The sequence below is a fragment of the Gekko japonicus genome, unplaced genomic scaffold (assembly GCF_001447785.1).
Source record: "Gekko japonicus isolate JY-2015 unplaced genomic scaffold, Gekko_japonicus_V1.1 scaffold3084, whole genome shotgun sequence".
In the NCBI taxonomy this organism is placed as follows: domain Eukaryota; kingdom Metazoa; phylum Chordata; class Lepidosauria; order Squamata; family Gekkonidae; genus Gekko; species Gekko japonicus.
The window spans coordinates 139,550-153,305 of NW_015176071.1; the positions used below are offsets into that span (position 1 = coordinate 139,550).

The 13,756-nt window shown below is 46.8% G+C and overlaps 1 protein-coding gene across 1 annotated transcript in view; it reads right to left on the reverse strand.

Moving 5' to 3' along the window:
- Window positions 1-13,334, reverse strand: part of MYO7A (myosin VIIA) — a gene marked incomplete at its 3' end in the record, with an annotated part of 151,777 nt that extends 138,443 nt beyond the window's left edge. Inside the window, exons 1-3 of the mRNA XM_015426720.1 lie at window positions 13,251-13,334; window positions 3,951-4,064; window positions 2,622-2,774 (exon numbers count right to left, since the gene is read on the reverse strand). Of these exons, the coding sequence (XP_015282206.1) occupies window positions 2,622-2,774; window positions 3,951-4,064; window positions 13,251-13,334 (351 nt within the window). The remainder of the gene's footprint in view (window positions 1-2,621; window positions 2,775-3,950; window positions 4,065-13,250) is intronic.
- Between the last annotated feature and the right edge of the window lie 422 nt (window positions 13,335-13,756).

A 13,756-nucleotide genomic window follows, 5' to 3' on the forward strand; every position in this document is an offset into this window, starting at 1 on the left:
GCAGGAATCTCCAGCATGGCACCTTTTCTGATGGCCGGCCAGTGTTTTTAGAAAGAAGGCGGGGCCAGGTAGAGCTTTTGCCCAGCAAGCCTTCTGATTGGCCACTGGAGATTTGATTGGCTGTACAAGTTTTTTTTTTAAATGTTGCTTTGGCAGCAGCTGCCACCACAACAGTCGCTTTCTTTCAACCGCCGAGTGACTGGAAGAAAGCTGCAGCAGCTATTTTGTAGCTGGTTCCGCCTCCTGCGGCAACCATTTTGTTGCTGTGCCCACCATGCCACATCAGAAGGCTAAATGTGCCCGCAGGCCAGGGTTGCCAGCCTCCAGGTGGTAAATAATACAAAGGCCGAGGGTCACGGTGTTAGGAAGGTTTGTTGCTATCTTAAGAGTTTTCGTGCTCACAAAGAGAAATTATTGTGCCTTATGTCCTTTATCTCCTGCCAACCTAGCAGTTCGAAAGCAAGAAATTGCAAGTAGATAAATAGGGACCACTTTGGTGGGAAGATAACAGCGTTCCGTGCGCCTTGGTGTTTAGTCATGCCAGCCACATGACCACGGAAACGTCTTCGGACAGCGCTGGCTCTTCGGCTTTGAAATGGAGATGAGCACCGCAACCCTAGAGTCGGATTCGACTGGCTTTCAAGCAAGGGAACCTTTACCTTTACCTTTATGTCCTTTATAGGAGCTGCAGTGACTCAAGTGGTTAAGACGCTGAACTGCAGGCTGTGGAAGGTCGGTAGTTCAGCAGTTCGAGACCCGAGTGGGCCACATGTTGGAGTGAGCTCCCGTCTCTAGTTCCAGCTCCTGCCAACCTAGCAGTTCGAAAGCAAGAAATTGCAAGTAGATAAATAGATACCACTTCAGTGGGAAGGGAACAGCGTTCCGTGCGCCTTGGTGTTTAGTCATGCCGGCCACATGACCACGGAAACGTCTTCGGACAGTGCTGGCTCTTCGGCTTCGAAGCGGAGATGAGCACCGCAACCCTAGAGTCGGATTCGATTGGCTTTCGAGCAAGGGAACCTTTACCTTTACCTTTTTATGTCCTTTATATAAATCACAGTCCTGGGAAAAGATTGTATTCGAAATGGGTAAATCACTAGAGTCCCCCGGGACTAGTGATCATGATACTGACAAGGTGCTGTCTGAATATCTGCACGGAATGTAAACCTGCACTTTGATGTTTTGTTATGGGCGAGCCCCATTTTCGATCATATTCGACACCAATATTTATGGGACAGTATAGGAACTACGACTACTGGCACGTTATTATGGTTTTAGAATTGTTTTAATGGTAACTTATGTTTTAACGTAACTTGTCTGTTTTTACGTAAGCTGCCCTGAGCTGGCTTCGGCTGGAAGGGCGGGGCAGAAATTCGAAAAATAAACAAATGAATGAATGAAAAATTAAAAAGCACAAAACTGATCTGTCTTGAACACAGGGCTATTTTGGGGCAGGAAAGCACAGGAATGGAGTTCCGGCTGGCTCCCAGGTTGGCCATGCCCAGCAGGAACCTCATTAGCATAATAGGCCACACCCAACAGCAGAAACTCATTAGGATTGGCTACATTAGGGGTGTGTGGCCTAACATGCAAAGGAGTCCCTGCTACAAAAAAGCCCTGGGTTTTGACAACAAAATTAAAAAGCACAAAACTGATCTGTCTTGAACACAGGGCTATTTTGGGGAAGGAACGCACAGGAACGGAGTTCCGGCTGGCTCCCAGGTTGGCCACGCCCAGCAGGAACCTCATTAGCATAATAGGCCACACCCAACAGCAGAAACTCATTCGGATTGGCTACATTAGGGGTGTGTGGCCTAACATACAAAGGAGTCCCTGCTACAAAAAAGCCCTGGGTTTTGACAACAAACAAGGTAAACAGAATAAGAAGCAAAAGGTGGGTGTGGCTGGATGACCACACTTCTGGTAACATGGGGGTGCGGCCTAATGTGCTAATGAGCTGTGCTGTCAGGGGTGTGGCCCAATATGCTAATGAGTTCCTGCTGTTGGGTGTGGCCTATTATGCTAATGAGTTCCTGCTGTTGGGTGTGGCCTATTATGCTAATGAGTTCCTGATGGGCTTTTTCTACAAAAAGAGCCCTGCTTGAACATAACCTCCAGGGGGGGGGGGGCTGGAGATCTCCTAGGATTACAACGAACCCTACATTGTAGCCGTGGCTGATTTCACTGTGCATTTTCTTAAAACCCACACTGAAGAAGAAGAGGGGGAGATTGGATTTATACCCCGCCCTTCACTTGGAGTCTCAGAGCGGCTTACAAACTCCTTTCCCTTCCCCTCCCCACAATAGACACCCTGTGAGGGAGGTGGGGCTGAGGGATCTCTCCCGAGGACTGCTCCTGAGAGAACAGCTCTGAGAGAACTGGTGACTGACCCAAGGTCACACCAGCAGCCACATGTGGGGGCGTGGGGGAACCAAACCCGGTTCTCCCAGATTAGAGTCCGTGCTCCTAACCACTACACCAAACCGGCTCTCACTGGGGGTGAGGGGCAGCTGCTAGCTATTAGTCATCAGGATTTCCAGCTGTAGACAAGAGACGACGAGCCAGGTATAGACGGAGCAAGGGGAAGGCCGGAGCCTTCGCCCTGCAGAAGTGACACTCACATAGATCAGATGTTCCCGGTACCGAATCAGCAGGTTCCGGAGGATGCCGGCTTCATTCAGGTCTCCCAGGCGGATCATGTCCTCCACGCCGTGGATGGAGGTCGGGTGCATTGGCTTAATGTGACTTGCTTTCTGAGGGGATATCCAGTGCTCCTAGGAAAAATCAGGGTGTGACATCACGCATGTGTCAGACATCCTCAAAAGGAGTCCAAGTACCAGAGTGTCACACACACACACACACACCGATAATAATAATAATAATAATAATAATAATAATAATAATAATAATAATAATATACTTTATTGTCATTGTACATAGTACAACGAAATTAAAGGTGCAATCATTTCAGTGATCTACAGCCATACTCATATACACTCACACAACCATTCACAACCATCCCATAACACCCTTAAAGTTCACATTGCAACTTAAACCACCAATATCACCCAAATTCCAATTTCATACAGCATTTAAAGCAACAATAGCTCTCGAATAAAAACTGTTTTTTTAATCTGTTTGTCCTTGTTTTAATTGTCCTATATCTTCTACCCGAAGGCAGCAGTTCAAACAGGGAGTGTTCAGGGTGTGACAAATCCTGCAGAATGTTCTTTGTTTTTTTCAAGCATCGAGAACTATACAATTCCTCCAGGAACGGGAGAGGGCAGCCAATAATCTTCTGGGCTGTGATGATAACTCTCTGGAGTGCTTTCCTCTCCACAGCCGTACAGCTGGCAAACCAGGCACAGACGCAGTATGTTAAAATGCTCTCTATTGAGCAACGATAGCTGCATATTGGCGGAGCCTCCTTGCTGCTCCCGGTAAGATCCCCCCCCCCCCATCCCTGCCAGTTGCCAGGAGGGACCTGGCCAATGCTCCCTCTAAGCTGTAGAGTCTTGTGAGCAAAAATTCTGCTTTGTGGGCTACTGGCACTAAGGGTGTGAGCGAGCGATTTGGCTATTGCATCGATTAGTTTGCTCTGAAGCCGTCCTTCCTGAGCGAAGGCAAAAATGTGTGAGCCGGAGGCTAAAAAACTGAACTAGCTCACACTGACTCAGTATAGAGGGAACAGTGGACCTGGCAACGCTACCCTCGAGAGGCGGAATGAAAACCTACTAAATTTGCTGCGAACTGCCTTGAGCCTGCTTGCGGGGGGGGGGAGATTATAAGTACAACTAAACAAACAAACCAACAAAAATTCTATTTTGTGAGCTACTCGCATTAAAGTTATGAGTGAGCAATTTGGCTGCTGCATTAATTAGCTCGCTCTGGAGCAATGTTCCCTCTAAGCTGAGTTAGTGTGAGCGTATTTCTTTCTCCGTGTTACGTACATTTTCTTCATCGTCTACCACCTGGATCTGCCCAGAATCACACAACTTGACCACTGCTCCAATGGGTACGTCAAATTCCCGGCCCGTCTTGAGGTCCATCCATACATAATCCCCCTGGGGGGAAAAAAAACACAGGAGAGGGGCAAAATGTGAATTTTGAGCAAAGACATTTTGAGCATCTTGGAAAGGCACAATTTGGGGATAATCACCTACCCCAGGGCTCTTTTTGTAGAAAAAGCCCAGCAGGAACTCATTAGCATAATAGGTCACACCCAGCAGCAGAAACTCAGTAGCATATTAGGCCACACCCCTGATTGCACCACTAATTAGCATATAGGTCACACCCCCATGTTACCAGAAGCCACACCCACCTTTCGCTTCTTATTCTGTTTACCTTGTTTGTTGTCAAAACCCAGGGCCTTTTTTTGTAGCAGGAACTCCTTTGCATGTTAGGCCACACACCCCTAATGTAGCCAATGCTAATGAGTTTCTGCTGCTGGGTGTGGCCTGTTATGCTAATGAGTTCCTGCTGGGTGTGGCCAACTTGGGAGCCAGCCGGAACTCCGTTCCTGTGCGTTCCGGCCCAAAAATTGCCCTGACCTACCCCCTGAACTGTGTTGCGACCTTCCCCCTTCTTGGAGACAACTGCCAACATTACCTAAACCCGTACAAAAACTAGTCAGTTGTACACTGTAAATCAGGAATGGATACCCAAAGAAAAAACACATTTTTCAAGGGGTTCATTCTAAGATCTGTTTCCTTCTTTTCATTTTAATAGCATTTTTATTGAGTTTTGTATATTTTTACATCCTATATTACTTGTTAGTTGTATACAGTATCTTTCAACAACATCTAATAAGCAAGAAGAGAAATGTTATCCATACGCACAATACTTGTTAATAAAACACAAAGTCTCTATATTTCTGAGGTAGTGCATATAATCGGGGTTGACAATCAGTAAGATATTAAAAAAACACAAACCATTTTCCCAAAAAATTATTAACACCTTTCGGATTGTCAAAAGCTATTAATTGGATAGCGATTTTATCTGAAACTATCAAGTCCCACAGTTTAGATCTCCATTGTGACAGATTTGGTACCTTAAACAATTTCCAATTTAAAGCAATTAAGTTTTTTGCAGCCATTACCATAGTAGAAATTAACTCTTCGTTCTGTTTAGACAGCTTCAGACCTGGCCAAAAATGTAACAAAAGAGATGCAGGTGTATTTGGAATCTCATAAATAGTTATTTTCAGGGGTCGTTTCGTAGAAAAAGAGCTAGGGGAACTCATTAGCATAACTCATTAGCATATGCCACACCCCCTGACATCACCGGAAGTGTGTCATAAGGCCACACACCCCGCCCCCAACGGTCCCGGCTGGCGGTAGTGCAATGAAGCCCCGCGAAGGCCCTCCCTGGCCCCAGGCAGGCAGGGGTGGGGAGAGGCAGGGAGGAAGCAACTTACTCTCCCTCTTCTCCTGCCTCCTCCTGGCTGAATGAGGGCCGGAAGCGGGGCGGCCGGAAGCGGGGGGCGGGGCTTCGTCATGTGCCCCGCCCCCGTACCTCACCCGGGGGAACTGCGATCCCCCCCGAAATGACCTCTGGTTATTTTCTTTATTTCAGCAATGACCGTAGTCCAAAACTTCTTAATTCGGGGACAATCCCACCAGCAGTGTACTAATGTGCCTTTATTACGGCAACCTTTCCAACACAAGGGAGTAGTTTTGTATTTACAATGGAACAACTTGTCAGGGGTAAGGTACCACCTTGCGAATAATTTGTAGTGTTGTTCTTTTCCAACAGGGTTCCCGGGATCTTGGCCGTACCAAATCTGTTGGTATTCAGTTGCGTCACCCATCTAGCAGCTGATTTGTAAGAGCTGGTGTTCCCCCTGGAAATTCCAGAGCCTGCCTTCTCTCTGCGGCCACAGTAATGCTCAGCCGCTTCGATGCTTTCCACACACACTAAATAACACACTTTCAGTGCACTTTGCGACTGGATTTTACTGTGTGCATTGGCAAAATCCACTTGCAAACGGTCACTGAAGTGGACTGAAACTGCATTATCTAGCATGTGTGAAAACTCCTGTAACACAGTTCCTCTCTGAAGAGTCACACACCCTTACCTGATGGTAGAACTAGACATTATAAGCACAGCACAATTGTAATACTTTTGCTCTTTCTCTAAGAGTGCCACCAAAGGTTCTCGCCTTAGGTTCTCGTGCGTGGTGGGTTTTAAAAAAAATAATAATAAATTTGTGCATGCGCATAGGCATCACAGTGCATCCTTGTTGAAGGAGGCGTGCGGTGGGTTTTTTAAAAAGAAAACGTTCTGCGCATTCGCATAGACATGACAGCGCGGCCTTGTTGATCCACTCATGTGTAGAGATTTTTTTAAAATGGTGCCTGCTCGGGATGGTCTGACGTCAGACCACCCCGATGGGAGGACTGCACGCTGGTGGAATGATCAGAAGGGTGAAAGTCCGCTGTTGTCCCGCAGGTAACCCTAACCCAGATGTAAAGTGGTATCTTTTAAGAACGGCTCCGAAGTGCGGCAAAACGGGATGCCCACGGAAGAGGGACATTTCCCAGATGTTTGTGTCTGGACATTACCTTTAGATCCGTGAGGCAATTGTGCCTTGCACGGATCTAAAGAGCCGGCTGATCGGACACTTTATAAAGGACACAAACACAAAGGTGGTTTTTTTACTTAAAATAAAAACATGCTTAAAACATCAGCAGTCTTGCAACATTTTGTTTATTGAACAGTGTCTGATAACTGACACCTCTTGCTCTGAATGACTGCATCAAAATGCCTGTGCTGTGTTGCTCTGAATGATTGCATCAAAATGCCTGTGCTGTGTTGCTCTGAATGATTGCATCAAAATGTCTGTGCTGTGTTGCTCTGAATGATTGCATCAAAATGTCTGCGCTGTGCTGGAATCTTGAGTATGCTGTCCAGGTGTGTAAGAGAGACTAGATAGCTAGATAGGCACACCTATGATGACACAGCAGCAGCAGAACTGGAAGAAGAAGCAGAAGACAGCCAGATCCACTGTGGGCCTGATAGAATAGAAGCCCTCCAGGGGCCTCATCCGGCCCCCGGGCCGTGTGTTTGACACCCCAGGTCTAATTTAATGTTATGCTCTTCATACATCCTCTCTCATTCTAGCTGAATCTGAAGAAGTAAGCAGTGACTCACAACAGCTCATTTTGTTGGTCTTTAAGGTGCTTCTGGACTCCTGCATTTTTCTTAAAACATTGTCTGTTTAAATTCTCTGTGTAATTTCTAAAAGGGAAATTTGTATGCAAGCATAGGCATCTCGAATGCCACGGGGGAGACATGCACACTCCCCCTTCATATGCTACGCCAGAATGGCACACGGATGTCATTTCTGCCTTACCAAGAAACTAATAAGGGAACAGCAAACAACCCCTTAAAGGATTACCTTTCTGTTTACTTATGGGACGCCTAAGTTTTTAAATCTCAATGTAATATTCTGTTTCCATCAAGGCAAATCCAACATAATCAAATAGAGACCTGATGATGGAAAATTTAATAAGCATAGATTAGCATGGATTTAAAAGTAATGCACATATGAGCATATGAAGAAGAGAAGAGATTGGATTTATACACCGCCCTTCATTACCCGAAGGAGTCTCAGAGCGGCTTCCAAACTCCTTTCTCTTCCCCTCCCCACAACAGACACCCTGTGAGGTAAAAGAAGAAGAAGAAGAGATTGGATTTATACCACACCCTTCACTACCCAAGGGAGTCTCAGAGCGGCTTCCAAACTCCTTTCCCTTCCCCTCCCCACAAGAGACACCCTGTGAGGTAAAAGAAGAAGAAGAAGAGATTGGATTTATACCCCGCCCTTCACTACCCAAGGGAGTCACCTCCTGCCTGGTTCTTTTAACTGAGGATGCCGGGGATTGAACCTGAGTCCTTCTGCATGCCAAGCAGAGGCTCTGCCACTGAGCCACAGCCCCTCTCCATGGCTCTCCAGGGTCTCAGGCGGAGGTCTTTCACATCACCTCCTGCCTAGTCCTTATAACTGGAGATGCCGGGGATTGAACCTGGGACCTTCTGCATGCCAAGCGGATACTCTACCACTGAGCCACAGTCCCTTCCCAATGTGGATTGTTTACTTTTTCTGCTTTATGAATGTAGATAATTATGTAGTTGAGTACACACACACACACACACACAAAGAATGAAAATGGGATATGCCAATCAGTCGGCAACCTTCTGATGACACATTAAAGTGATATCCTAAATCGCCTTTCAAATCTGAAACACTTCATCAGTTTAAAATGTATTTTGTTTATTTACGTTAGTTGTATTCCACCTTTCTCACAGGAACCCAAGGCAGATTACACAAAGTGAGTTGGCAAATTTGACCAAGTGGGACCCTCAATCAGAAATGCATTGGGATTTTAGAAGTCTGGAACCACCAAAAAGAAGTGAAGCACAGCATAAGTATTCGTATGACACATTAAGCCCAAGGTCCCCGACCTTTTTTGAGCCTGCAACACATTTGGAATTCTGACACGGCACGGTGGGCTCAGGAACAAAATGACTACAACAAAATGGCTGCTGCAGGAGGCAGAGCCAGCCACAAAATGAATGCCACAGCTTAACTTCAGAAGAGTAGGAATAGGAGGAGGAGTTGGATTTATACCCCGCCCTTCACTTGGAGTCTCAGAGTGGCTTACAGTCTCCTTTCCCTTCCCCTCCCCACAACAGACACCCTCTGGGTGTGGTCAGACGCACCATTTGATCTGGTGTCGTGCCAGTTCAGAAACGGATTTTTATCTGCGCGATCACACAGTCAGCATCTGCCTCCCGTCCCCAGCTGTCGCTTTCCGGCTCAAAACTGCTTTAATTCGGAGTATTTTGATACCAGGTCCCCAAGTAGTGTTTTCCTGATTCTCCGGTTCCAGCCGCACTTTTCTGACATCTGATCGCTCCTGCGGTGTCAAGCCACTTCCAGTTTAAACTCCCTCCCCACTCGAAAGCTGCCCGAGGCTTCTGCTTTTCGCCCACCATTTTTTAAAAAGCGTTGGTGGTGCGTGCAGAGGCGGAGGTCCGCCACCGCGTTATTAAAAACAATGTGCCAGAACATAACAGAGTCTATAGACAAGAACCTCAAGGAAGTAGTAGCAAACAGTATACCATCATAACTTAAATAATTTGTTAAACTATGAAATAGAGAAAAAAATAGAATATACTAAACAATACTACTTTGAGAATATAAACAAGCCAAACAGATGGTTAGCTTATAAGGTAAAGAAAGAAAGGGAGAAACGCACTATAATTAAGTTAAGAGATGATAACAACGAGGAAAAATTCAATATGGAGGATCTTAAGAGGATAGTGGAAACATTTTACAAGAAACTATACCAACAAGAGACACAAGAAGGAGTAATAATCACAGACTACTTAAGAGAAAGAGTAAAGAAATTCAATGACCAACAGAAAAAAATATTAAATGACCCCACAACAGACACCCTGTGAGGTGGGTGGGGCTGAGAGAACTCTGACAGGAACTGCTCTTTTTCAAGGACAGCTGTGCCAGAGCTTGTGACTGACCCAAGGTCACATCAGCAGGTGCAAGTGGAGGAGTGGGGAATCAAACCCGGTTCTCCCAGATTAGAGTCCGCACACTTAACCACGACACCAAACTGTGGTTAAGTTATACAGATCTGACCCGCTGAGGGGAAGGCCCAATAAGGAGGGGGGACACCCAACTAAAAGCCTGGCAGAAGAGCTGTAAAAGGTCCCGCAGGGCCCTAATCTTGCATGGGAGCTCATTCCACCAGGTAGGGGCCAGGGCTGAAAAGGCCCTGGCCCTAGTCGAGGTGAGATGGACGTCCCTGTGGCCAGGGACCACCAGAAGATGCTAATTGGCAGATCGTAAAGCCCACTGAGGCTCATAGGGGGAGAGGCGGTCTCATAAATATGCAGGCCCATGGCCATATAGGGCTTTGAAGGTAAGCACCAACACCTTGAAATGGATCTGGTACTCAATGGGCAGCCGGAGCGGAAAAGCGGTTCATGCAGTCCACCCTCCAAAGCTTTTGAGTCTCTGAGTCTACCCTCCAAAGCCACCATTTTCTCTCAGGAGAACTAACTGATCTCTGTCACCTGCATGACAGATACAGAACTGCAAGCCCTCCAAATATTTTTTCAGGGCTCTTTTTGTAGAAAAAGCCCAGCAGGAACTCATTAGCATAATAGGCCACACCCAACAGCAATAACTCATTAACATATTAGGCCACACCCTGACAGCACCGCTCATTAGCCCATTAGGCCGCACCCCCATGTTACCAGAACTGTGGTCATCCAGCCATGCTCACCTTTCCCTTCTTATTCTGTTTACCTTGTTTGTTGTCAAAACCCAGGGCTTTGTTAACTCCTTTGCATGTTAGGCCACACACCCCTAATGTAGCCAATCCTAATGAGTTCCTGCTGTTGGGTGTGGCCTGTTATGCGAATGAGTTCCTGCTGGGCATGGCCAACTCGGGAGCCAGCCGGAACTCCGTTCCTGTGCGTTCCTGCCCAAAAAATAGCCCTGATTTTCATAATGAGTTCACAAAAGAGGTAAAAACTGCCACCATGCCTGGAGATCGGTTGTAATTCCAGAAGATCTCCAGGCCCCACCTGGAAGCTGGCAACTCGAGTTTCCAGCCAGCAGGAAAAGTGCTGGGCTCCACCTTGAGGCTAGGGTTCCGAGGTCTCCCCAGCCATTGGCTGTAGAGTTGCCAGCTCCAGGCTGGGGAAACTCCTGGAGATTTGGGGGTGGAGCCCGAGGAGGACAGAGACCTCAGGGGGGTACGATGCCATAGGGTCTGCCCTCCAAAGCATCCATTTCCTCCAGGAGATGAGCTACAATTCCTGGGGATACCCAGGTCCCACCTGGAGGCTGGCATCCCCACTCAAGGCCCTGCCTGTATTCCAGAATTTCTGCGTTCAAGAGGTGCCACTCTCTGTCTAACAACTGGTGGAATGAGCTCCCAGAAGAGACCAGGGCCCTGCGGGACCTCTCACAGTTCCGCAGGGCCTGTAAAACGGAGCTCTTTCGTTAGGCCTTTGGAGCTGCCACCACTAACTTCAGTAATACCTCTACTCAGGGGTCATTTCGTAGAAAAAGAGGTGCAGGAGCTCATTAGCGTAACACATTAGCATAACTTATTTGCATATGCCACATCTCCTGACATCACCGGAAGTGTGTCAGAAGGCAACACCCACCGCTCAGGCTCCACTGGACTGTTTTGGATTGCTAGCTATGAGGAGGGTGGAGGAACATGCAGCTCTGTCCTCACAGAGGAGGGAGAGCTTGTACCTGAAGGCAGGCTGGGGGGTGGGGCTCTGCAACTTACCTGGCTGCTTCTTGCTCCTTGTGCCCTGACTGAGGGCTGCTGGGAGCAGGGGGCGGGGCTTGTTGCATGTGCCCGCCCCCTGTGTTCCTTACTGCCGGAGCTCCGATCCTGTGTGCTCCCACAGGAAATGATCCCTGCCTCTACTGCCAACAACTGATATCTATGTTGGCGGAACCCTGACCCGCCGGTCCCCTAAACACTGTCCGAGCCAATCACTCGAGACAGTTGAAGAAGACCGAAGAGCTGAGAATCCAGAACCTGACAAAGGTTAGTCAAATGCATGAAAGGGGGCCAATATTAAAAACTTAATGAAGGAAATATATTTTAAAAATACATGTATTTATTAATCACAAATTTTAAAATTATATATGGGCCCAATCAAACGTTGTGTTTAAATAACAAACGATAAAACACCAGGGCTAATAAATCTTGATCCAGTCCCCAACTTCAGGAACCTTATCTTGTTTCCAACACTGCGCATAAGTCATTCTGGCAGTTGTGATCATGTACCACATCAATGTCCTTTTTGCCATATTGACTTCTTCCATTTTAAGTCCCCAAAGTAAAATTTCTGGTTCTTTCTTAAAATTACATTTCACATTTTTTTCCATTTCTGCATGTATTTCAACCCAAAACTGTTTTGCTTTTTCACAAGTCCACCACATGTGATAAAATGAGCCCTCTACCTTTTTACACTTCCAACATTTACTATTCATATTTGCAATTTTTTTGGCGTCATATACCATCCATACATCATCTTAGAACAATTTTCTTTCAAGTTATTACACGTTGATATTTTCATACACGTATTTATTAATCACAAATTTTAAAATTATATATGGGCCCAATCACACGTTATGTTTAAATAACAAACGATAAAACACCAGGGCTAATAAACCGGACCTGACGCGTTTCGGCCTACACAGGCCTTCCTCAGGGGTCAATAGTGAGGACCATAATGGCTATTATATAAATATAGTACAATCATGTAAATACAAAGTATCAATTCAATAAGGACCAGAAGCAATTTGTTTCAAAATAAAACCACCAGGCACAGAGTAAAAACTACAAATGTGGCCTGAGGACAACTTGGCTCTACAACCATAGGAAGGCGATTTCTGGACCAGAAGTTTATATCTGAGAACCACTTGCCATGTGATTGCACTTTTATTGGCCCCCCTTTCTTGCTTTTGACACCTTTGTCAGGCTCTGGATTCTAAGTTTTAGTTTCAGGGTCCCCCCCCTTTTTGTCCCTGAAGACCAAAGAGTTGACCATTAAATGAGGAATGTTGCTAGCACTTTATTATGTCTGAGTTTTAATATTGTATTTATTAATTTATGTGATTTTATGTGATTGTATCGTTGGAATTTTAGTCTGTTTGTCAGCCGCCCTGATCTGGCCCAGGCCAGGAGGGCGGGATAAAAATCTAATAAATAAAATAAATAAAACCAGTACACCACCAAAGATGGACCAGGGGTTTACAAATACAACATGCAAGTAAAGGTAAAAGTAAAGGTTCCCTTGCTCGAAAGCCAGTCGAGTCCGACTCTAGGATTGCGGTGCTCATCTCCGTTTCAAAGCCGAAGAGCCAGCGCTGTCCGAAGACGTTTCCGTGGTCATGTGACCGGCATGACTAAACACCGAGGCGCACGGAACGCTGTTACCTTCCCACCGAAGTGGTACCTATTTATCTACTTGCAATTTCTTGCTTTCGAACTGCTAGGTTGGCAGGAGCTGGAACTAGAGACGGGAGCTCACTCTGTCATGCTGCACCCTGGGTCTCATGCAAGTACCAGATGCCCAAACAACGGATGACTTCTGGGCACAGTTAATCCACTACAATGAGATTTCAGGAGCGGGTCTCCGTTACAGGAGGGTGGGACACCTAACTAGCTGCCGACACAGATCTCTCTTACCGGCAAGAGCGTGGGGGGTTTCAAAACCTGGTTGACGTTACGGAGCAAGGTCCACTTCCCTGGGTCTTTCTTCTGGCCGTCCATCGTGTCCTGGCCTTGGATCATAGCGGCAGAGTCCATCTCATCAGCATTCCACAAAGGCCGCTGTAACTCACAGAGTCCTCCTTTGCACTGTAGACATTTTCTGCTAGCCGAGAAAGGTGGCCGGAGAGGCGACAGGTCAATCTGTGTCTCGGTTATGGGGTAGGAGCCCCATCCTCTCCTTCCTCAAGGTTCTTCCTTTCCCCATGTGCAAGACGGCTCCTTAGCCAACGTCCACGCTTCACGCAAGAGTTTCCGCACGCTCGTGGGAAAGGGGACGTCTCTTCGTCTCCCCGAGGCCTTGTCGCTCTTTCTTGGTGGAAGCCCACACTCAGATCCCAGGTTCCAACTGTTTTAGGTAGCTGAAACGTCAGACTAGAGAACGGTGGGTGGATTATTAAGAAGCAACGCTCTCCTCTATGTTG